The sequence below is a fragment of the Neovison vison genome, chromosome 13 (assembly GCF_020171115.1).
Source record: "Neovison vison isolate M4711 chromosome 13, ASM_NN_V1, whole genome shotgun sequence".
NCBI lineage: Eukaryota > Metazoa > Chordata > Mammalia > Carnivora > Mustelidae > Neogale > Neogale vison.
This window is the reverse complement of record NC_058103.1, coordinates 84,438,910-84,461,881: the sequence shown is the minus strand read 5'-3', so window position 1 is coordinate 84,461,881 and position 22,972 is coordinate 84,438,910. Positions and strand designations below refer to the sequence as shown.

Here is a 22,972-nt window from a genome sequence, read left to right as displayed (position 1 = left end):
GTCTCACAGAACAGCAAATTCTGAGATGCTATTTTCTTTCTTTCCTTTTTTAAAAATTAACTTATAATGTATTATTTGCTTCAGGCGTACAGGTCTGTGAATCTTCAGTCTGACACAATTAATAGCACTCACTATAGCACATACCCTCCCCAATGTCCATCACCCAGCTACCCTATCCCTCCTCTCTCAACCCCCAGCAACCCTCAGTTTGTTTCCTGAGATTAAGAGTCTCTTATGGTTTGTCTCCCTCCCCGGTCCCATCTTGTTTCATTTTTTTTCTCTGAGACGTTATTTTCTAAAAGTGATAATTTCTTACTCCTCAGTAACACCTGTCTGGATACTCCAAGCCCATCACACAGGTTATCTACATAAATGTGCACCATCGGTAATCACATGATGAGCAAAGTAGAACATAGATACACTTCATGACTTCCATCATATTACTATCTATTCTATTCTATTACTATCTATTACTATCTCTTACTATCTCTCTTTCACTCCTAATCCACTGTCTCTTCTCCACCCTTTTCTCTCACCTTTGACATGGGAAAGTAAGAATAGTTAACCAAACTATTGAGAAGAAACTTGAAAAGTAGTAGTATTTAAAAAAAAAAAAAAAAAAGCAGAATTCTCCACTCTCTTCCCAGGCCTATACAGTACCTTATCAGTACTATTTCATGCAAATGCTTCAGAGTACTCTCTCCTTCTGCTTTGTTTTATCTTAATCTATACCCCTGCCTCCAAACAATAACTACAGAATAAAAGAACAGCAAAAAAAAGTAGTATGGGTATTGAAAAGACACAGCTCTCATTAGTCTAGAATTTGAGAAACCAGTTCTGGACTTCACCAGCAGAGATCAGGACCACTGGACAACAGTCATGCCAGCACTCCCACTCCAAAGCTATCTTGTCCTTGGGTCCCATTAACGTATAGTTCACATGCAAATACTACTGAAGTATTCAATTTTCCAAATGAAATTAGCCCAATATACTCCTCTGACATTATTTTAATTTGATTCACTACTAGGCAAATTCTTAAAAAGCAAAACAGGTTTTACTTGGAAAGGTTGCAAAGAAATGATCAATACATACCAGAGTAGGAACAGTAAACATCTGAACTGAGAGTGCAGTTACCGAGATACTTCTGTCATGATCATCACTGATATACTCTTTCTGCAGCTGTTTATAATACTGAAAGACAGAATAGTAAGTGGAGAATCAATGATAAATTGTTGAAAACTTTCAGAATCCCAATTTTAATAGCTGCTGCAGATTTGTTTCTACACATATGATGAAAAGTAATGTAATTCCTATTTCTTTTTTTTTAAAATATGTATTTTTTAAGTAATCTCTACACCCAACATGGGGCTTGAACTTACAGCCCCAAGATCAAGAGTTGCCTGCTCCACTGACTGAGCCAGCGAGGTGCCCCTATAATTCCTATTTCTAAAGAGAAGACAGTATGGTGAAAAAATATATTAGAGAATAACAAACAAAAGACCAAATATGAACTCAGCTACCCAGTCTAGCAGAGTTGTAAGTGAAAACTATAAAAAGACCAAAAAAACCACACACACATCTAAGAGTCATAGCAGACTGTGGTAGTGCTGTATATCCTTTCTCTAAACAGAACCTGGGACAATCTTTAGCAGATACTATTGTAGTGGTATAGGGCAGAGGCAATATTCGAAGTACCTAAAAACTGATAGGACCCAGAAAACCAACCAATTGGATTCAATCCAATCTTAGAATGGATGCTGGCTGCAAATAACTTCTTAACTATACTGGTGCAGCTGGTTAAATATACTGGTTCAGCTTAACTATACCAGCTGAAAATCAACCTGATATAGTGGGAAACAAAAATAATAATACATCCAGTCATGTATCAAGCACAGTGTTAGATCCTTGACCTACATATTTAATTTTATCCACTAGAATTCCTACAAAGAAGTAATCATGATATTAAAAAAAAAATCCAATTTAAGTAAGGAGAAGAACTTTTGTAGAAGAAAAAAAATGCTCATTTCAGATCACAGATATGGTCCAATATTCTAAGAATTTTAGAAAAATAGAATTAAATAGCTTGAGCTGTTACTATCTTTCAAGAAACTAAACGTGTTACTTTTAACACTCTACTTGTAAAATCCAGAGAGTGCAGGTATCTTGTCCCATAGTACCATTATTTCATTCTCTGCTTTCAATTCCATCCTGGATCCTACCTCTGACCAATTTTAATTTTATAGAATTGCCTGTAACTCAAAATCAGAGGAAACGAACAATTACTTATTGGATACCTTTTTAACTTTTTATTTTTTATATATATAAATATAAATAAATATAAATATAAATAATAAATACACATACACACACATAAAAAATTTTTTTTCTTAAATAGTCTCCACACCCAATGTGGGGCTTGAACTCACATCCCTGATATCAAGAGTCACATGGTCTACTGACTGAACTAGCCAGGCACCCCTTGGATACCTCTGTACAAGGCAAAGTCAAAGATTCAAAAAGTCCTTGTTATGTATTACCTTGCCATCTAACTTGAGAGATAGATCCCGCCCCTTGCAAAATACATATATATAAAAATATGAGATAGACAACAGATCAATAAAACAATATTAAAAGGCTGTATGTTTTCTCTTTTTTTTTTTTCCAATTTATTTATTTTCAGAAAAACAGTATTCATTATTTTTTCACCACACCCAGTGCTCCATGCAAGCTGTGCCCTCTATAATACCCACCACCTGGTACCCCAACCTCCCACCCCCCTGTATGTTTTCTCTTTACGTTTTAGCCTCCATTAAGTATAATTCTTGCTCATCTAATTTCTGCCTTCCTTTAGCATGCATACCTGTTCCTTTCCTTGCTATACCTTTCAACTAGTCACTTCTACTCATTATTATTTTATTTGTTATAAAACAGACAAATGATTAGGAAGAATAAATGCACATGTGAATGTGATAAGTTCCTATTGCTCTGTCCAGGCAAATAATAGGTCATTTTTCACCTATCTCCACTCTGAGACTACTGCTTCCATACTCCCAAATGTGAAATGGACTTTTGACAAAAAAATAAACCACAAAGTTAAATTCTTGATTCATAATTGTCTTTGTTTCTACAGCTTCATTTCCAAAATGGTTTTCTTTTTCTATTATTGATACCTATTTATAAAGAGTAATTACCTTCACAAATTCCATAGCAAAGAATTTTTTGTACTCCATCTCCATAAAAAAACTACTGAAGATCAATTCGTGAAGAATCTTACGGGCACCTACAGATCATTTTGGGGGGAAGTGGAAGAGTAACACAAAGGCAAATAAAAAAATTCCAGCTATTAGAAGTGTTAGAATATTATAAAAATATTTCACATATTAATAGACCTCAAGGACCCAAATATGAGTAGCATTTAATCCATTAATAATAGCAAGAATTTAAAATACATATATGCCTTTTCCCTGTTTCTGCCCCTCTACTTTGCTCTACTTCACTTTACCTTGTCCAAACTTTCTCCACTCCTTTTTACTCTATTTTACTCAAAATTACTCTTACTCTGTGTCTTCCCTTTTCCATTCACTTTAGCTTTTTTCTCATCTTTCGCTTTTTGTTCTGCATTTGAATTTTTTTTTTTAATATTTTATTTATTTATTTGACAGACAGAGATCACAAGTAGGCAGAGAGGCAGGCAGAGAGAGAGAGAGGAGGAAGCAGGCTCCCTGCTGAGCAGAGAGCCCAATGCGGGACTCGATCCCAGATCCTGAGATCATGACCCGAGCTGAAGGCAGCAGCTTAACCCACTGAACCACCCAGGCGCCCTGCATTTGAATTTTTTTAAATAAATTTTTTATAAACATATAATATATTATTAGCCCCAGGGGTACGGGTCTGTGCATCGCCAGGTTTACACACTTCACAGCATTCACCATAGCACATTGCATTGGGATTTTTAAAGTTTTTAAAATTTTTTTATTTATTTGACACAGAGATACAGAGTACAAGTAGGCAGAGCAGGAGGCAGAGGGAGAGAGAGAAACATCCTCGCTGAGCAGGGAGCCCAATGTGGGGCTCGATCCCAGGACTCTGGGATCACAACCTGAGCTGAAGGCAAATGTTTAATAACTGAGCCACCCAGATGCTTCTGCATTTGGATTTTTTTTTAAGATTTTATTTATTTATTTGATAGAGATTACAAGTAGTCAGAGAGGCAGGCAGAGAGAGAGAGAGGAGAAAGCAGGCTCCCCACTGAGCAGAGAGCCCGATGCAGGGCTCAACCCCAGGACCCTGAGGCCATGACCTGAGCTGAAGGCAGAGGCTTTTACCCACTGAGCCACCCAGGCGCCCCGGCATTTGGATTTTTAAAATAAAAATTAACATACCTTTAATAATGTCATTACTACATGAATATATACATACTCTTTTTACTGATCCTGACTAAACGAAAAGACACTATAATTAAAAGATAGTAGCCCTGAGTTTTAACACAGAAGAATACATATTGATTGGTTAGCTTTTTCTTAAAATACAGTAGCTCATCAATCAAGATCACTGTTTTAATAAACAAAAAAGATTATAGCTCCAATTTAAGGTCAAGCTTCATGGCAAGCATCATAGCAAAGATCTACCTACCTTTATAAAGCTTTGCATCCCAAAGCATTAACCTGCTTATAAGACAGGGATTCTCAGAGCCAGGTTCTTCTCTAAGACATGCTTGGCAAAAGATCTGTCTAAAGTCACCTACAAACAAAAGAACTCAGATAATTTTTATTCTCACAATATTCCTCCCAAAAGTATGTTTGCTACAATAACATGTGAAAAAACTAACAATCTTCCCAGTTTAATAGCAAGAATAATTTCTGTCACTATCAAAGAATCAAAAGCCAATAAAATATTATTTGGAGCATTTGAGATGCAATTCTGAAAATTAATCAAAATGTATAAACCAAAAATGCAAAAGAAATTTGTTTTATACTCAATGACATTTTCAAATTCGTGGCTATTTCAAAAACCAGTATTTTATGAGAAATAAGAAAAACAGGCAATATGCTTACTTGAATAGCTCATAATTTTGTTCATCCAGGAGCCAAGACGCAAAGCAAATTTCTGATGAGCCATAACATCAGAGTGTAATACTTCTACATGAAGTGGATGTTGAGAGACATTTTCTGAATGGCTCTATAAGTGAAAGGTATATTAAAAACAAAACACTAGTTTTAAAATTTTTTTTAACTAGGTAATCTATTCTTCAAAAAAATCTTATGTAACACTTACAGCTTCAAATCTCTGGGTCTAAATGGCCCAATCCTACCTTTACATAGGATGCCAAACCACTTCAACAATGTAATTGTTCTACTTCGGCTCTTATAATGTGAATTCCTCTTATAATTCTCTTTCAACCCGAATTTAGAAAATTACCTTTATATCTTCCTTTGCTTCCTGGCAAGCAGCAAAAGCACCTGCTTTGACAGCTCGACGACCCTAATTATAAACAAACATGAGAATTAAGTAGTAGACTGACAATCCCAATCAATAAGTAATATGTAGTCCAAAGGCCTACTGAGCTTTTAATCATTCGTCAACTGCCTAAAAGTCCTAAGATGGGCAATACCTGGAAGATAAAAATAAATGTTTAACACCTTTATGAAGCTTCAGAATTTTTGATACTGCTAGTAGAGAATATACTTGAGGATGCTGGATTTCCTGCTTGGTAAGAATGTCAGTCCTTCATTTGCTATAGTGTACTCTATTTCTATTCAATAATAATGATTTATGTTTTTACTAAACTCCTGGTACATGTTTTAAATACTTTTCATGCAAGTGTCTGAGTCTTTCAGTCGGGTAAGCCTCTGCCTTCAGCTCAGGTCATGATCCCAGGGTCCTGGGATTGAGCCCCGTGTCAGGCTCTCTGCTCGGGCGAAACTGCTTCTCTCTGTCCCTCTGACTGCCGTTCTCCTTCCTTGTGCTCTCTCACCCTCTCTCTCTGTCAAATAAATAAAATCTTTTAAAAAAAATAAGTAAGTAAATACTTGCCATGAATGAAATTTACAAGTTCCACAACCTGTGTTCCACAATACACTTGGCATCCACCAGTGGATGACAGGTATGACCAGGATATTGATTCCTCAAGCCCTAGGATCACTACACTGATTATTAATGCCATGCTGCTTCTTCCACTATATTACACTCCTCTCAAGGACAAGGATTAAGTTAATATTGTCTCTATATACCTGAGGAACACAGTTTGCTTTGGACAGATTTTTTTTTTTTTAAGATTTTATTTATTTATTTGACAGAGATCACAAATAGGCAGAGAGGCAGGCAGAGAGAGAGGAGGAAGCAGGCTCCCTGCTGAGCAGAGAGCCCGATGTGGGGCTCGATCCCGGGACTCTGGGATCATGACCTGAGACAAAGGCAGAGGCGCCCCCTGGACAGATATTTTTTCAAAAGCTAAACCACAGAACCAGTATTATACTAAAAGTAGCTATAACAAGTAATGTTAAAAATGTCAAAATTGATGCATTTATTCATACACTCAATAATTACAGAATACTATTTTAATAAATAATTATATAAACAGACTGAAGCTGACATTCTTAAATACTTTTCACCAAATAGTAACTTTCCAATTATTTAGAATAAAAGAAGAAAGCTAATAGTTTATCTATAATTACGATATACAGAAAAATCAAGTTTTACCAATTAACCTAGGATACAAGGAATAAAAGAAGAGTATGATTGTTCCTAACACATTGTATTACTAAAGAGCACTTGGCAAGGGCTCAGTCAACACCTGACTCCCAGGAAGCTGATGTAAGGGAGCACAAGAATTCAAACGAAGCGCACAAACCTCTTTGTCTATGGCAGTGGTGTGCAGCTGGGCCTCTGCGAGTTCACAGTCAAGAGCTCTTTGTAGACTGTATATGACATGGTCATATGAATGGTGCTCATCATTGAAAAGGACACAGTAGTATCTCTCATTTTTCTCCCTATTTAAAAAAAAAAAAGATGGATACTCAGATACTAAAACAAATAAAGAAAAATGTGAAAAATAGACTAAAATAATATGTAATATCTGTACCAAAGCACCACCATGTAGTTTTTTGTGTATGAGAAAGTACCACAGCAACACTGATAAAGAAAGTTATTTTAAGTGTTACAGTGTCACGAAACTTTAAAAACCCTGATAAAAGTATTACCATTTCATCTTTTTATTAATGTAATCAATGCTTTGTAATCAGAAAGCTCTGTAATCAGAGCTTTCTCAATGTAAATTATTACTTTAGTGGCAATATGTGTTTTTTTGTAAAGATTTTATTTGTTTATTTGTCAGAAAGAGGGAAGCAGGGAGAATGGCAGACAGAGAAATCCTGGGATCATAACCTGAACTGAAGGCAGATGCTTAACCAACTGAGCCACCTAGGAGTCCCTGGCAATGTTTTTAACACTGCTCTTAACTCTTGCTAATCTCTTACTGCACAAAGGGAGATAGCCCTGGGCTCAGGACCTTCAGGTAGGCAATGATAAATGGTAAGATTTTATTAACACTTAGTTTTTATTGAGTTTATTTTTGTTTTTACTTTCTACTTACTTAAAGTGATATTGGTTTTAAAGAACACTTAAGTTTGACAAAAAAAGGTGTATAGATTGAAAGTGCTAGCACTATCATGAGACTGAAGGATCTTTGGCTATTAAAGTTTTTAATCTTGCTGAGATGACTGTGCCTCTTCCATCTTTAAAAAGAGCATAATATCTACATTAAAGAGTGGTATGGAGATCTCATAAGAAATGTGAAAACAGTTGTCATGGACTTCACAAATGTCAGATGTTATTATCAGTTTTCAACAGTTTACAATATGCTTTTATAATATACTCAATCCAGCTCATAACGCTAAGAAGCAGATTTTTTTCAGGCCTCTTAAAGCTCAAGAAACAGGGGTGCCTGGCTGGCTCAGTTGGTAGAGCATCTGGCTATTGATCTAGGGGTCAAGAGTTCACGCCCCACACAGAGGGCAGAGCTTATTAAAAAAAAATCAAAAACAAAACACAGGGGCACCTGGGTGGCTCAGTGGGTTAAGCCTCTGCCTTCAGCTCAGGTGGTAATCAGGGTTCTGGGATCAATCCCCGCATCGGGCTCTCTGCTGGGCGGGGAGTCTACTTTCCCCTTTCTCTCCGCCTACTCTCTGCCTACTTTTGATCTCTCTCTCTCTGTCAAATAAATAAATAAAATCTTTAAAACAAAACAAAACACCAAAAACCAAAAACACTTTTCTATGGTCACAATGCCAATAAGCAGTTAGAAGGCCATATTCAGATCTATGAATCTGAAGTCTGATGCTGCTACATATACACTCAAACTCAAGCAACTCTCCCTTTTCAGGCAGGCAGATTACTAGTATCATGTTTACCAACACAAAGTTTCTTAAAGAGTTCACATTATCACATATTTGAAATTAAAGCATTTGTGAATGCAATCTCTGATGACCTTTATTTTCCCAACCAGTTTATTTTCTACCAAGAGTCAAAATAATACATTTCATGTCTTTATTAACTAAAATTTTTAATGCTCTCTCCTCCTAAAACAAAAAAACCCGTAAACTCAAAGAATAACAGTATTTAAATTTGTGATGCAATTTTGTGAAATTCCTATTATTACAGAGACAGAATAATTCCCACAAGGCCCAAACTGTATCATCATATCAGATCTGGAATTCTCTTGTACGTTTATAAGTTAAGAGCAAATACTGTCACAGAAAGATTTGTGGCTGTTAGAAATCATTGGGTTTTAGTTTTAAAATGTTAAATCTCCACAACTAGTACGGAAATAGTCATAGATATCACAGCACTTGGAAAATGGCTATCTCCTTATTCCCATCACAAATCTCTTGGGGAATCTGGAGGCTGGTCCAGAACAGGATCAAATAGGGCAATTTACTTCTCTACTAGGATGGGTAGCTACTAGGTCCTTACAAATCATTCAGAACAAGACTTCCAGCCCAAATAATGAAAGAAAGATCTTTGTCCCCACCATGGCTGAGCTAATCCAGAAGAAGCTATGCTACAGGGAAAAGGGGTGAAATATCAGCAGCTACAGAAGGACTTGACTAAATCCATGTCAGGGTAGCAGAAGCTTGAGGCGCAGAAAGTAGTATAGTGAAGGAGGAGCTGGCCTGGCTAGATAGGTCCAACACGGTCTTTAAATTTCTGGGTCTTGTGCCGGTCAAACAGGAGCTGGGAGAGGCTCAGGCCACAGTGGGGGAAGAGGCTGGACTATATCACAGCTGAAATTCAGTGATAGGAGTCCCGGATCCAGGACCTTGCTAGTCAGAGCAAAAGAGGGAGACCTGGCTCAAACTGCAGCAGGAGTTCCAGTGGGCAAAGGCAGCCAAGGCAGGGGCTTCCTGGAAGGCCGGACCCTATGCTGGGGAATGGGGAGGGGTGGGAATGAGGCAGTTCTAGGGCTGTACCACAGCTAATAAAATGTGAAAATATCTAGCTGTTTTCTGACAAAAACAAAAACAAAAACAAACAAAAATAAAAACAAAAACAAAAAAACCCAAAAAACAAAAGAAAACAAAAAAACCAAACTCTTCTTTCAGAAGCTCCAGTTTAGGGTCTTCTTTTGGCTTACCTTCTGTTTAATGCCTACTCAGAGCATCTCATATAAATGGACACCTTGAAAGTATACTCAAAAGATAATTCTCTACAAAATTTTCATAATCCTGATAAATTAAAACCAGTCCAACATAAACATTTTTCCAACATTTATTTTGCAATATAAATAACCTCTGCTAAAACTTCTTTTTGAAAACTGTCCCCACCTTATCTGGAGTTCAGGAGGCAGTTCTTTTTCCTCTTCCCATATAGTCATTTCTACAATGTATTTTACCACTGAAGGGAATATTTTCCGGGCTTGGGCAATTACCTCTTCATTCAATGGACAACGTAAATTCTGTAAGAAAGTATAGAAAAAATATAACTACCAACATTGTATACAAATAAATGGATGAGAAAAAGGTTACTAATTTTTAATTACTTTAATGATTTCATTACACCACCCTTCAGGAGCAAATTCAAGTTGAGCTAAAGAAGTTGCTATTCACAACAGTTTAGCTTAATTCCTTGTAGCCAAGTTGGTGCTATAGATAGAATGGAAAGGAGACAGAAACACAGAGTTCCCTTTTTAGTGATGCTCTCCCTTAAAAATGTTCTCTGCCTTCCTGAGTAGCCTAATTATGGTACTATCAGAGAACATTTGGTTATCCCTTAGAGCTTACAAAAAACTTTTCTTATTATTTTAACTGATCCTCATGCCCACTCCATAAGAAAGGGACAGAATTAGTGACTTTTTTTTTTTAAAGGCTTTATTTATTTATTTGCGAGAGAGAGAGCATGAGAGAAAGAGAAAGAGAATGAGCAAGGGGGAGGGACAGAGGAAGAAGGCAAAGCAGACTCCCTGCTGAGCAGGGAGCCCTATTCAGACTCAATCCCAGGACCCTGGGATCATGACCTGAGCTGAAAGCAGATGCTTAACTGACTGAGCCACCCAGGTGCCTGAGAATTAGTGAATTTTAAGTATAAGGAACCCACCCAAGGTAAAAGAGCCTATAAATAGCAGAAACCCAGTCTTTGGCTCCCGCAAGAAACAGTGTTCTCTTTATTACAGACTACTACCTCCTTAACAAAAGGCTTGTTGAAACCATTCAACTAAAAAAAAATGCGTTCAAATGCTTTTGATTTTGATACAAATCAAAACAATGAGATACTTCTTCACACCTACTACAGTTACTATAATAAAAAAGACATATAATAACAAGTGCTGACCAGGATGTATAGAAATTTGAACCTTTATATATTGCTCATGGAAATATAAAATGGTGCAGCCAATCTGGAAAAGAGTCTGACAGATGCTCAAAATATTTAGCATAGTTATACAACCCAGAAATTTCACTCCTATATATCTATCCAAAATAAATGAAAACACATCTGAAACAAAACCACATATGCAAATATTCATAGCTGCATTATTTATAATAGTCAAAAAGTGGAAACAACCCCAATGTCTATCAACTGATGAATGGATAAATAAAATGTGAATATTTAGCCCAAAGACTATTACTTGGCTGTAAAAACATAATATTACTTGTATCAAAAAGTACATGGTCCAACATGGATGAACCCTGAAAACATTACGCTGGTGAAAAAAGCCATTCTTAAAAGACCACATACTATATGATCCCACTTATATAAAATGTCCACAGTAGACACATGTATAGGGACAGAAAGTAAAATAGTGATTGCCTAAGGCTGGGGAGTTTATAAGAAATGGAGAGTGACTGCTGATGGACACAGGGTTTTTTGGGGGGGGGTAATGAAAATGTTCTATAATTGAGGTGATGGATGAACAACTCTGTGAATATACCAAAAAGTGCTAATTGTACACTTCAAGTAAGAACTTTTTATTATGGCATGCAAGTTACGTCTCAATGAGCTGTTTAAACAAAAGACAGACTAAACAGGAAAAAAACCAAAGGAGCTCGTGAAGATCCCCCCCCAAAAAAAAATCCAGTAGTAATTCAATATAAGATTTTAATGTTAAATTTTAACCTATCTGCTGCCGACCATTCTAATGAACTGCATTTCATTCTGTTCACCAAACCCTTAACCTATGCAATTCTCTCTTGCACCTATTCTTTCTCACTCCTCAGTGCTTTATGATTTCAATTTTTACCTTCCCTTCAACATATCACCCTTCTTCTTTTTTCCAATTTATTTATTTTCAGAAAAACAGTATTCATTATTTTTTCACCACACCCAGTGCTCCATGAAAGCTGTGCCCTCTATAATACCCACCACCTGGTACCCCAACCTCCCACCCCCCCCGCCACTTCAAACCCCTCAGATTGTTTTTCAGAGTCCATAGTCTCTCATGGTTCACCTCCCCTTCCAATTTACCCAAAAGCACATACCCTCCCCAATGTCCATAACCCTACCCCCCTTCTCCCAACCCCCCCCCCCCAGCAACCCACAGTTTGTTTCGTGAGATTAAGAGTCACTTATGGTTTGTCTCCCTCCCTATCCCATCTTGTTTCATGGATTCTTCTCCTACCCACTTAAGCCCCCAAACATATCACCTTCTCTCTGGAGATTTTGTTCCGAAGCATTTACTAGAGAGAGAGATACAAAGAGTGCCAAAGTACTAAGACCAACACTGGTCCACTACATTCCTATTTCATTCGTGTGTGTGTGTGTGTGTGTGTGTATGTGTGCATATATATATATATATATATATATATATATACACACACACATATATATATATATATTTTTAAGCTCAATATATCCTTTTGAATTCTTCAAAAAAAATAGTTTGAGGTGAAGAGTTAAAAGAATCAACTCAGGGGCACCTGGGTGGCTCAGTGGGTTAAGCCGCTGCCTTCGGCTCAGGTCATGATCTCAGGGTCCTGGGATCGAGTCCCATATTGGGCTCTCTGCTCAGCAGGGAGCCTGCTTCCTTATCTCTCTCTCTGCCTGCCTCTCTGTCTACTTGTGATCTCTCTCAGTCAAATAAATAAATAAATAAATCTTAAAAAAAAAAAAAAAAAAAGAATCAACTCATTACTTCCACACCGTATCAGAGCTAAGTCCTTTAGAAGAGGTCTGTTAAGTATATAAGAAACTTTCAAGCAAAGCATCTAAAGCTTATAAAATAAGGCCAGTGAAAGGAAACAAAAGGGCTATATTTATATTTATATTTATAATCTAAATAGAAAAAAAATAAAAAAGAACTTAATAATTAACCCAGAAATGTACTACAGGACTAGAGACTTTCCAGTACTACAGGACTTTCCATTATATATAATGGAAAGAGGCCTTGCTTTTAAAGACATTGCCGAAAGCTGGATGATTGGCTGAATAGTACCAGCCAGATGGGATTACACTTGGTAAATCCCCACTATGACTGGCACAATGCCATGCACCTGGTATAGTATGGCGTTCACATTCATCAAAGCAGAGATGAAACAAAATGCTATGTACACAGGACTGTTTGTGTTGAGTGAATTGATTAGTTATATGCTACCACAGGTGCCCCCTCTTACCTCCAGATAATCAGTCAGTTCCAGAATATCCAGATTTACTTTTAGGATAAGCCTGAATGACCAATCACCTTTTGAATCTAATTCTAAATCCAGGATCAGCCTAGTTCAGTACTAAATTCAGTGTTCTGAGGCCTCTATGATTCAGGAAACACCAAAGGGACTGGAAATCCACGAGGCAGATGGAAGTTAAGCAAGCTTTGTAAACTCAACGAGTCAACTTAACTCCCAGGGATTCCTTAGGTACTTAAAACACAAAGACAGTTTTTGCAGAGTGACTAGTTATGGAATGAAGAGGTTATAAAAACCAAGCCACAAATTACTCTCCATGTGCCAAAATATTTGAGTACCCTTTCAAAAATACTAAAGGAGGAAAGTGAAATATTCAGAATTAAAAGCATTCATTAAACAAAACAAAAATGAGAATAAATTTGAAAGGTTTAAACAGTATTCTAGGTAATGGACATTTGGTAATATTTAATCAAGTAACAGACACTTGATAAATATTTGTCAAATGAAGGAATGGCTGTCTGAGATTAGGATAAGTAAAATAAGTGAGAGAGAAGCAGCAATCTAAAAAATGAATGCTGAATAATAAAGTAAATGGGGGAAAAGGCTAACAGTGGTGAAAGGGTAAAAAGTGTATGAATATTCTTGTTTTTGTTTTTTAAGAAGATTTTATTTATTTACTTGTTAAAGAGAGAGAGGGAGAAGGAAAACAAGCAGGAGGGGAGGAGCAGAAGGAGAATTAGACTCCCCACTGAGCGGGGAGCCCATGTGGGGCCTGATCTCAGGACCCCAGGATCATGACATAAGCTGAAGGCAGACACTTAACTGACTGAGCCACAGAGGCATCCCAAACATATGAATACTCTTTGTACTATTTTGATTTTTGCAGCTTTTCATAAATTTGAAATTACACCTAAACTCAATATTATAAAAAACATCCTAGAACTCAGAATCTAAAGATCTGAATTTTAGGTCCAACTTTGCCACTAAATAATGCAAACCTGAACAAGTCACTTAACTTTACTGAGTCTCTGTTTCTACTTCTATAAAATGGAGCTACTGTATCTACCTCACAAAGTAGTAATGAGGATAAATTGATATAATTCGTGTGGAAGATCTCTGTTAATTCTAAAACATACCAGTTAATTCTGAAACATTACTAGTATCAAATAAGAAAGGTATTAGGAAAAGTAGTAGGAGCTGTAATACTAATACTAATGATGACAGCTAACATTTACTGGGCCCTTAGAACATGCCAGACATATTCTAGGGCTAAGCACTTTGCATGTATTATCTCATTTAATCCTCACAGCCCTGTGAGGCAGATGTTATTATCCCCAGTTTAGAGATAAACTGAAAGGAAGAAACAGTGAATAACTCTGCTAAGATCACAGAGCTATCAGTGGGGTTATAAAGCAAACTGAGGACACCTGTTATAGAGCCCATACTGTTGTGTTCTAATGCTCCTACTCAAGAGAAGACAACACATTTTACTTCTCCAAATATAATTCCAATTCTTTCCATTCTGAGTTTTGTAAAATAAGAGTATACTACACACGAGTGGTCATACAGCACAAATATACAGATTACCAAGGATTTCTTAATGACAGATAATTATCTTTTATGACACACTGTAATGTTTCTTCCAGTCTGTCATTTAATCTCATGAAAAATTTTTGCTATAAAGAAGTTAATTTTTGCAGAAGCACATTTATCAATCTTTTCCTTTTTATGGCTTCTGAAGTTTAAAAAAAAATGTTAGAAAGGCCCAACCTACTTCAAGATTATTTTTAAAAATTCACTCATATTTCCTAACAAGTTTGTAATTTCTTTTCTTTAAAAAAAAAAAGCTTTTAAAAATCATTGATATTACTGGAATTTATCTGATCAAGTTTAATATTTTTTTCCCTCAAATGGGTAGCCTGTTACATACCACCACCAACCTTAAGTGCTATCTTTACTACCAATTTGGATTTAGATTCTCTTTTCTGTTCCATTCTTTGCTGTCTACTCCTGTAGCAAGAATCACAGTATTTGGATTACTAGAGCTCTTTAATACATTTAAATCTGTTACACCTCACACTCGTAATTCTTTATTTCAGCTTTCCCTGACAATTCTCATAGATTATTTTTCCAGAAGAACTTCTGATAGCTTTGTCAAGTTCCAAAAGAATATTTGGCTGTTATTCTGGTTGGGAATATAGTGATTTTGTGGATTAACTCTAGAAAAAATTTTAATAATGATTTTTTTTGTAGTATTGAATCTTCCAATCCAAGAATGAAGTGTATCTCTTGATTATTTTTTTCTTTCATGCCTATTAGAATACACTTTTCAAGTTTCTTAAAAAAGAGCTGGCAGATTTATTTTTTCCAAGTTATTATATTTTTTTCTCATGCTATAGTGAATGAGATCTTCTCTTCCATTACATTAAAAAAAAAAAAAAATCTCTGTACCTAACATGGGGCTTGAACTCACAACCCCAATCAAAAGTCATCTGCTCCATTGACTGAGTCAGCCGAGCATCCCTCTTCCATTATATTTTCCTTTTTTTCCCCCCAAGATCTCTTTAGAGAGGAAGAGAGAGAGAGAGAGAGAGAACATAAGCAGGGGGGCAGAGAGAGAGGGTTAAGAGAATCTGAAGCAGATTTCACACTGACTGCGCACAGAGCCCTATATGGGGCTCGATCTTAAGACCCTGAGATCACAACCCAAGCCTAAACCAAGATGCTTAGCCAACTGTACTACCAGGTACCCCTTCCATTACATTTTCTAAAAGATATTATTGCTTGTATGGGTATTAAAGTAGTATTTGTAGAATATATTGAACAGAAAAACTAATGGTTTTTAATATGAGTTCTGTAACCAGTAACTTGACTAAACTCTACTCTAGTTTCCATTTTTCAGTTAACATTCTTGGGTTTTCCAGGTATCATGATTTTTAAAAAGAGGCTACTTTTCCAGAAAGTGCCAGGATTAACGGTTTCACAAGTGAATTCCAAGAGGAGTTCATTCCAGGAAGGTAAGCATGATAGTGTTACATGATTGTTTTAAAAGACTTGATTTCACTCACTAATGTTTTATTTAGTATTTCAGTATAACAATGATTAATAAAACTGATCCGTACATTCTCTATTTTGTCAGATATGAGATCCATTTAATGTTGGCTTTACCTAACAAATCTGGAAACTTTATGTTTTCCCCCTTCTATGCTTAAGGACAGTTTCTGTATTTTTGTTATTTATTTGGTATTAAGTTGGCTGGTTTTTATTTTTAACCAGTAAAATTTTTTAAATGTGGAAAAACAGGAAGATCAGTATAATAAAGACACCTTTACCTAAATTCAACAACTGTTATTTTTCCATATATTTTTTTCCAGTATTTTAAGGTATTGGTCATATTCTAATCTAACCTAGATACTTAACATGCATTTCTAAAAAAAGAATTTTCTTACATACTTATGATACCATTATTATATCTAGTAACATTAATAATTTTTAAATATTCTCTAATGTCTTGGTCATATTCAGTTTTCCTAATTCTTCCCAAAATATCTAGCATTTGGTTATTATGTCTAGGTCATTTACATCTAAATGAATCTCCCATCTCTACTTCCAGCCTTTTGTTCTTCATGAGAAACCAGGCCATATTTCCTATTAAAAACTCCTACATTTTATTTACCTTGAAATGTCCTATATTTTATACTTATCTTCCTTGTGGTCTTCTTTTTTTTTTTTTTTCCTTGTGGTCTTCTTTATTGTGTTCATGTCTCCCCTGTATTTTCTAAAAATTTAAACCTCAAGGTTTTACTAAGTTCAGGCTAAACATTTTTTTTTTTTAAAGATTTTATTTATTTATTTGACAGATAGAGATCACAAGCAGGCAGAGAGGCAGGCAGAGAGAGGAGGAAACAGGCTCCCTGCCGAGCAGAGAGCCCGATGCGGGACTCGATCCCAGGACCCTGAGATCATGACCTGAGCCGAAGGCAGCGGCTTAACCCACTGAGCCACCCAGGCGCCCCTGGGCTAAACATTTTTATCAAGAGTATTTCGTAAGTGGGGCCAGATGGCTCAGTCAGTTAAGCATCCCACTCATGATTTCAGCTCAGATCATGATTGATATCATGGGTCATGAGATGGAGCCCTGTGAAAGGCTCCATGCTCTATGGGGAGTCTGCTTGAGATTCTCTGTCCCTCTCCCTCTATCCCTTAATGGACATGAACCCGTGCAATCTCTCTCTCAAATCAATATTAAAAAATATACATATTTCATAAGAGAAACTCTAGGTACTTCAATATTTTTAACAGCTTAAGATATAATTCACATACTATACTACTCACTCAAAATATACTACTTAACGGTTTTAGTTTATTTACACATATTTGTAACTATCACCACATCAGTTTTAGACCAGTTTCATCACCTCAAAAAAACAAAAACAAAAACACTCCTTAGTGATTTCTTCCTCTGCCACCCAATGACTCCATGCCCCTAGACCTAAAGAACCACTACCCCATTTTCTGTCCCTTTAAATGTGCCTATTCCAGATACTTCATTTAAATGTAGTCATAGAATGTGATCTTTTATAATTGGCTTCTTTCACTTAGCATAATGTTTTCAGGGTTCCTCCAAACTGAAGCATGTTTCATTATTTTCCTTTTATAGCCAAATAATACATTGTACCAATTTACTCACATTTGTTTATCCATTAATCAGTTGATGGACATTGAGTTGTTTCTACTTTTATTATGAGTAATATATTATTCTCTAATAATACTATCATGAATAATGTTACCATGCACGTTTATGTCTAAATATTTGCTTGAACTGTTTTCAATTATTTTGAGGATATACCTAGAAGTAGAGTTGCTGGAGTGTTATGTTAACTCTACATTTAATCATTTGAAGAACTGCTAGACTATTTTCCAAAGTGGCTGCACTAGTCTTACATTTCTACCAAAGCGTATGAGGGCTCCAACTTTGTCACATTCTAACACTCCTTATTATTTGCCTTTTTGATTATAGCCATTAGTGGGTATGAAAAACAAAGTCATGATTTTGGTTTGCATTTCCTTAATGAGTAATAATGCTAAGCATCTTTTCATGTGCTTACTAGCTGCGTGTGTATCTATGTATACATACTCTTTGAAGAGTATATATGACTATTCATGAAGAAATGACTATTTGCAGGCTTTAAAAACTGGGTTGTCTTTTTATTATGGAGTTTAAAGAGCTCTTTTTAAGTTCTAGATATGAATCCCTTATTAGATAATATGATTTGCAAACATAATTCTCCCATTCTGTAGGCTTTTCATTTTCTTGACAGTGTCCTTTGGTAAAGTCCAATTATCTATTTTTTCTTTTATTACTCAGACTTTTGCTGTCATGTCTATCAATCCACTGCCAAATATGAGATAATAAAGATTTACCTCTATGTTTCTTCTAAGAGTTTTACAGTTTTAATTCTCACATTTAGGTCTTTGATCCATTTTGAGCTAATTTTCATGTATGATATGAGCTAGGGATCCAGACTCATTCTTTTCCATGTGGCTATCTAGTTGTTCTGGTACCATTTGATAAAAAGACTATTCTTTTCCTAGTGAGTGCCCTTCATATTCTGGTTGAAAACAGCTAACCACAGGTGGGTTTATTTCTGGGCTCTCAAACCTATTCTCATAATCTCTGTATATCATTATGTCATACCACATTGTCTTGATTACTGTTGTTTTGTAGTAGGTTTTGAAATAGGGAAGTGTGAGTTCTCCAAATTGTTCTTTTTCAAGGTTGTTTTGGCTATTCTGGGTCCCTTATAATTCTATATAAATTTTAATGTAAGCTTATCAATTACTAAAATAGAGAAAAAAAATTTCCCAGTTGGAATTCTGATAGGAATTGTACTGAATCTGTAGATTAACTGCAGCGTATGGCCTGTGATATTCTGATGTATAGGAAGAAATATATTTGGTCTTCACCATTCTCTGGTATACAGCTCCTAAAACCCTTGGAATTTCTAAAGTGTTGGGAGGAATTTTTAAAGTCTTTCATTATGTTAATGAAGTGACTTTTAGAAAGCAACTAAGGATGGAGGCTCGTTGCCAGGCAAACTGATCGTGTGATCTGAAGGTTGGAACTTCAAGTCCTATCCCCTGACCTCTGCAGAGGGAAAAGGGGGTAAAGGTTGAAACAACCACCAATGACCAATGATTCAATCAATCATGTGCCTATAGTGAAACATCCATAAAAACCCAAAAGGACAAGATTTTGGGAAACTTCTAGGTTGGTGAACACACAGAGCTCTAAGGAGAGTGGTGCACTCAAATGGCATGCAAAATCCACAACCCATCCCCAAATATCTTGCCCTATGCACCTCTTCCATCTGGCTGTTTCTGAAGTACAGTCCTTTATAATACATAGGTAATCTAGTAAATCTAGGAAATCTCATTTCCTTAGTTATATGAGCTGCTCTAGTAAATCAATGGAATCCGAAGAGAGGGTTATGAGAATCTCTGATTTATAGCCAATTGGTCAGAAGCAAAAGCAAAGAGAACCTAGACTTCCAAGTGATATCTAAAATGGGGGAAGCTTGTGAGACTATGCCTTTAATCTCTGGAATCTGATGTTATCACCAAGCAGAGAGTATCAGACTTGAGTTAAATTTGTGGGATACCTGGTCAGTGTCAACGGAGAAGTAAGTTTAATCGCTTGGTGGTGCTAGGGAAAAAATAGCCAATGGACTGCCACATTAACAATTTTAAGTCTTCAAAATACTATATGATTTCACTCATATGTGGAATTTAAGAAACAAATGAGCAAAGGAGAAAGAAGAAAGAGAGAGAGAATCAAACCAAGAAACAGGTTCTTAACTACTGAAAACAAACTGATGGTTACCAGAGGAGAGGTGTGGAGAGGGATGGATGAAACAGGTGATAGGGATTAAGAAGCATACTAGTCATGATGAGCACCGGTAATGTATGGAATTGTTGAATCACTATATTGTACACCTGCAACTAATATTACCCTGTATGTTAACTAACTGGAATTAAAACAAAAACTTTTTTTTAAAAAAGTGGGATGTTTTTCCATTTATTGATATCGTCTTTAATTTCTTTCAACAGTGAAAGAATATAAATTTTATGCTGTTTTTGCTAATTTATTTCTAAATATTGTATTCTCTTTGATACTATAATATGGAATATGGAAATATTGGAATAGAACATTCCAATATGGAATTTTTTTCTCAATTTCTTCTTCAGATTTTTGATTACTGATGTATAAAGCAAGTGATTTCTGTATAATTATCTTGTATCCTACATTCTTGCTGAACTTATAGTTCTTTTTTTTTTTTTAAACTTATAGTTCTAATAATTTTTTTGTGTGGATTCCTTAAGACTTTCCATATATAAAATCATGTCATCTGCAAATAGAGCTAGTTCTACTTTTTCCTTTCCAATATGGATGCCTTTTACTTTTTTTTCTTGCATTACTAATTGCCCTAGCCAGAACCTCTAATACAGTATTGAATAGATGTGATAAGAGCAGAATCTTTGTCTCATTCCTGATCTCAGAGGGAAAGTATCTAATATATTTAAAGATTTTTATTTATTTATTTGACAGAGAGAAATCACAAGTAGACAGAGAGGCAGGCAGAGAGAGAGAGAGAGGGAAGCAGGCTCCCTGCTGAGCAGAGAGCCCGATGCGGGACTCGATCCCAGGACTCTGAGATCATGACCTGAGCCGAAGGCAGCGGCTTAACCCACTGAGCCACCCAGGCGCCCTATCTAATATATTTATAGCTAGGAGTTTTTCATAATGTCCTCTATTAGGGTTGAGGAAGTTCCCTTCTGTTTTAAGTTTAAGTCCTTTTATGATGAATGTATGTTGGATTTAGTCAAATGCTTTTGCTACATCTAATAAGATGATCATCTGGTTTTGTTTTTTATTCTATTTATACAGTACGTTACCTTAACTCATTTTTTTTTTTTTTAATTTAACAGAGAGAAATCACAAGTAGACGGAGAGGCAGTCAGAGAGAGAGAGAGGGAAGCAGGCTCTCCGCTGAGCAGAGAGCCCGATGCGGGACTCGATCCCAGGACCCTGAGATCATGACCTGAGCCGAAGGCAGCGGCTTAACCCACTGAGCCACCCAGGCGCCCCTCCTTAACTCATTTTAAAAAAAATTTTTTTTATGAACTTTTGTTTTTTCCCAATATTTCAAATTTTTATTTAAATTTTGGTTAACATATAGTGTAATACTAGTTTCAGGAGTAGAATTTAGAGATTCATCACTTACACATAATAGCTAGTGCTTATCACAAGAGCCCTTCTTAATACCCATCACCCATATAGCCCATCCCCTGCTCCCAGCAATCCCCAGTTTATTCTCTATAGTTAAGAGTCTCTTATGGTTTGTCTCCCTCTCTTTTTTGTCCCCTTTCCCTTATGCTCATCTGTTTTGTTTCTTGAATTCCACATATGAGTGAAATCATAAAAGTATGGAATACTTCACAAATTTCTGTGTCATCCTTGCACAGGGCCATGTTAATCTTCTCTTTATCATTCCAATTTTAGCAAATGTGCCACCAAAGTGAGCTGATTTTGAGATGTTAAATTATGTACTTTATTTTACATCCTGTGAGTAGGCTCATTATGCCATCTCACTCCATTACTAGTAATGGTGCTAATACCACTAACCAGTTTCAGGAGATGACAATATAATACCTCCACTTAAAGTTTTACTTTTTTCCTTTATGCCTAGCAAGTGATCTATGAGATGACAATTTAGAACTATATGAATATTGTTCTTTATCAACTCATGTCTTCATGGGTTTAGCATCCATTAATGAACTTGCCTGAATCAAATACTTCTTCAAGGTTTACAAAATGTTAATTATTCTAATCCTATTATCCCTTCTCTATTAGCTAGGTAGCATTCAGCCAGAAAGAATAGCTTTACCTTGTAAACTGGAAATACTTGTTTACCAAGAAATACAATTCCTATTGAAATGGTGGAACAGGGGTACCTGAGTGGCTCAGTTGGTTAAGCGTCCAACTCTCAATTTTGGTTCAAGTCATGATCTCAGGGTCCTGGGATAGAGCCCTGAGTACGGCTCCAAGTTTAGAGCAAGTTCAGGGTGTAGTGTGCTTCAGATTCTCTCTCTCCCTATGTCTCTCCCCCAACTCTTGCTCACACACTCTCTTCCTCTCTAAAACAAATAAATATTAAAAAAAAAAAGAGGTAGAATAAATGCTTAGTTCATTCTTTTAATTACCAGTTTTCAGTGTGAGAAACTGATATAATAACCACTGCCATGGCAAAATTATTTAAGTTCTCTTTGGTTTTACTAGGAACTCATGAATTTTCATATATTATGATTCAATCAGTTACAGCAGTTACTGTAATTAGTATTATTTTGATACTCTAATTGTCCAACTCTGATCAATGACAGCCCTTTCATGCTGGGTCCTAGATTCTTTAGACACAAACCCATCCTCATAAGCTTACTTAATCCTTGACTCAGACCTGGTCAGGTATTTTTACAAGTCCTGAGTTCTTTTAGTGGATAATGGTACTTAAAGAGATCAAAATCTGGGGGTTCGGGGTATTCATTGCTAGAGGATTATCTGGAACAGTTTAAAGAGTACAAAAACTATTTATTTCTTGCAGTTTTTCAAAAGGGTCACTCTGAAATCATTTGAACATAGGAAGTACTTCTTAGGAAGTACTTTCTTGTGACAACATTCTGAATTTCTACATTGGTTATTAATTGTTCAAGTTTTCTCCATGTTTGAATAAATGCTTAAATTTTATATAGCTTGATAAAATAACCCATTTTTCAAATGTATTTGCACATAGTCTTATAAAGAGTCT

General features: G+C 36.0%; 1 protein-coding gene, 1 non-coding gene and 1 pseudogene across 2 annotated transcripts in view; 1 reads left to right on the top strand and 2 right to left on the bottom strand.

Annotated features, from left to right (window-relative positions):
* The window catches only part of UBR1 (ubiquitin protein ligase E3 component n-recognin 1), a 147,227-nt gene that overhangs the window by 91,188 nt on the left and 33,067 nt on the right, over window positions 1–22,972 (bottom strand). The window contains exons 5-11 of the mRNA XM_044231333.1: window positions 9,822–9,952; window positions 6,851–6,989; window positions 5,419–5,481; window positions 5,055–5,178; window positions 4,633–4,740; window positions 3,192–3,280; window positions 1,093–1,191 (exon numbers count right to left, since the gene is read on the bottom strand). Of these exons, the coding sequence (XP_044087268.1) occupies window positions 1,093–1,191; window positions 3,192–3,280; window positions 4,633–4,740; window positions 5,055–5,178; window positions 5,419–5,481; window positions 6,851–6,989; window positions 9,822–9,952 (753 nt within the window). The remainder of the gene's footprint in view (window positions 1–1,092; window positions 1,192–3,191; window positions 3,281–4,632; window positions 4,741–5,054; window positions 5,179–5,418; window positions 5,482–6,850; window positions 6,990–9,821; window positions 9,953–22,972) is intronic.
* LOC122893990 lies at window positions 9,030–9,753 on the top strand (annotated as a pseudogene).
* On the bottom strand, window positions 21,591–21,694 carry LOC122894881. Its single transcript, XR_006381887.1, has one exon. It is a non-coding gene; the product is annotated as a U6 spliceosomal RNA (small nuclear RNA).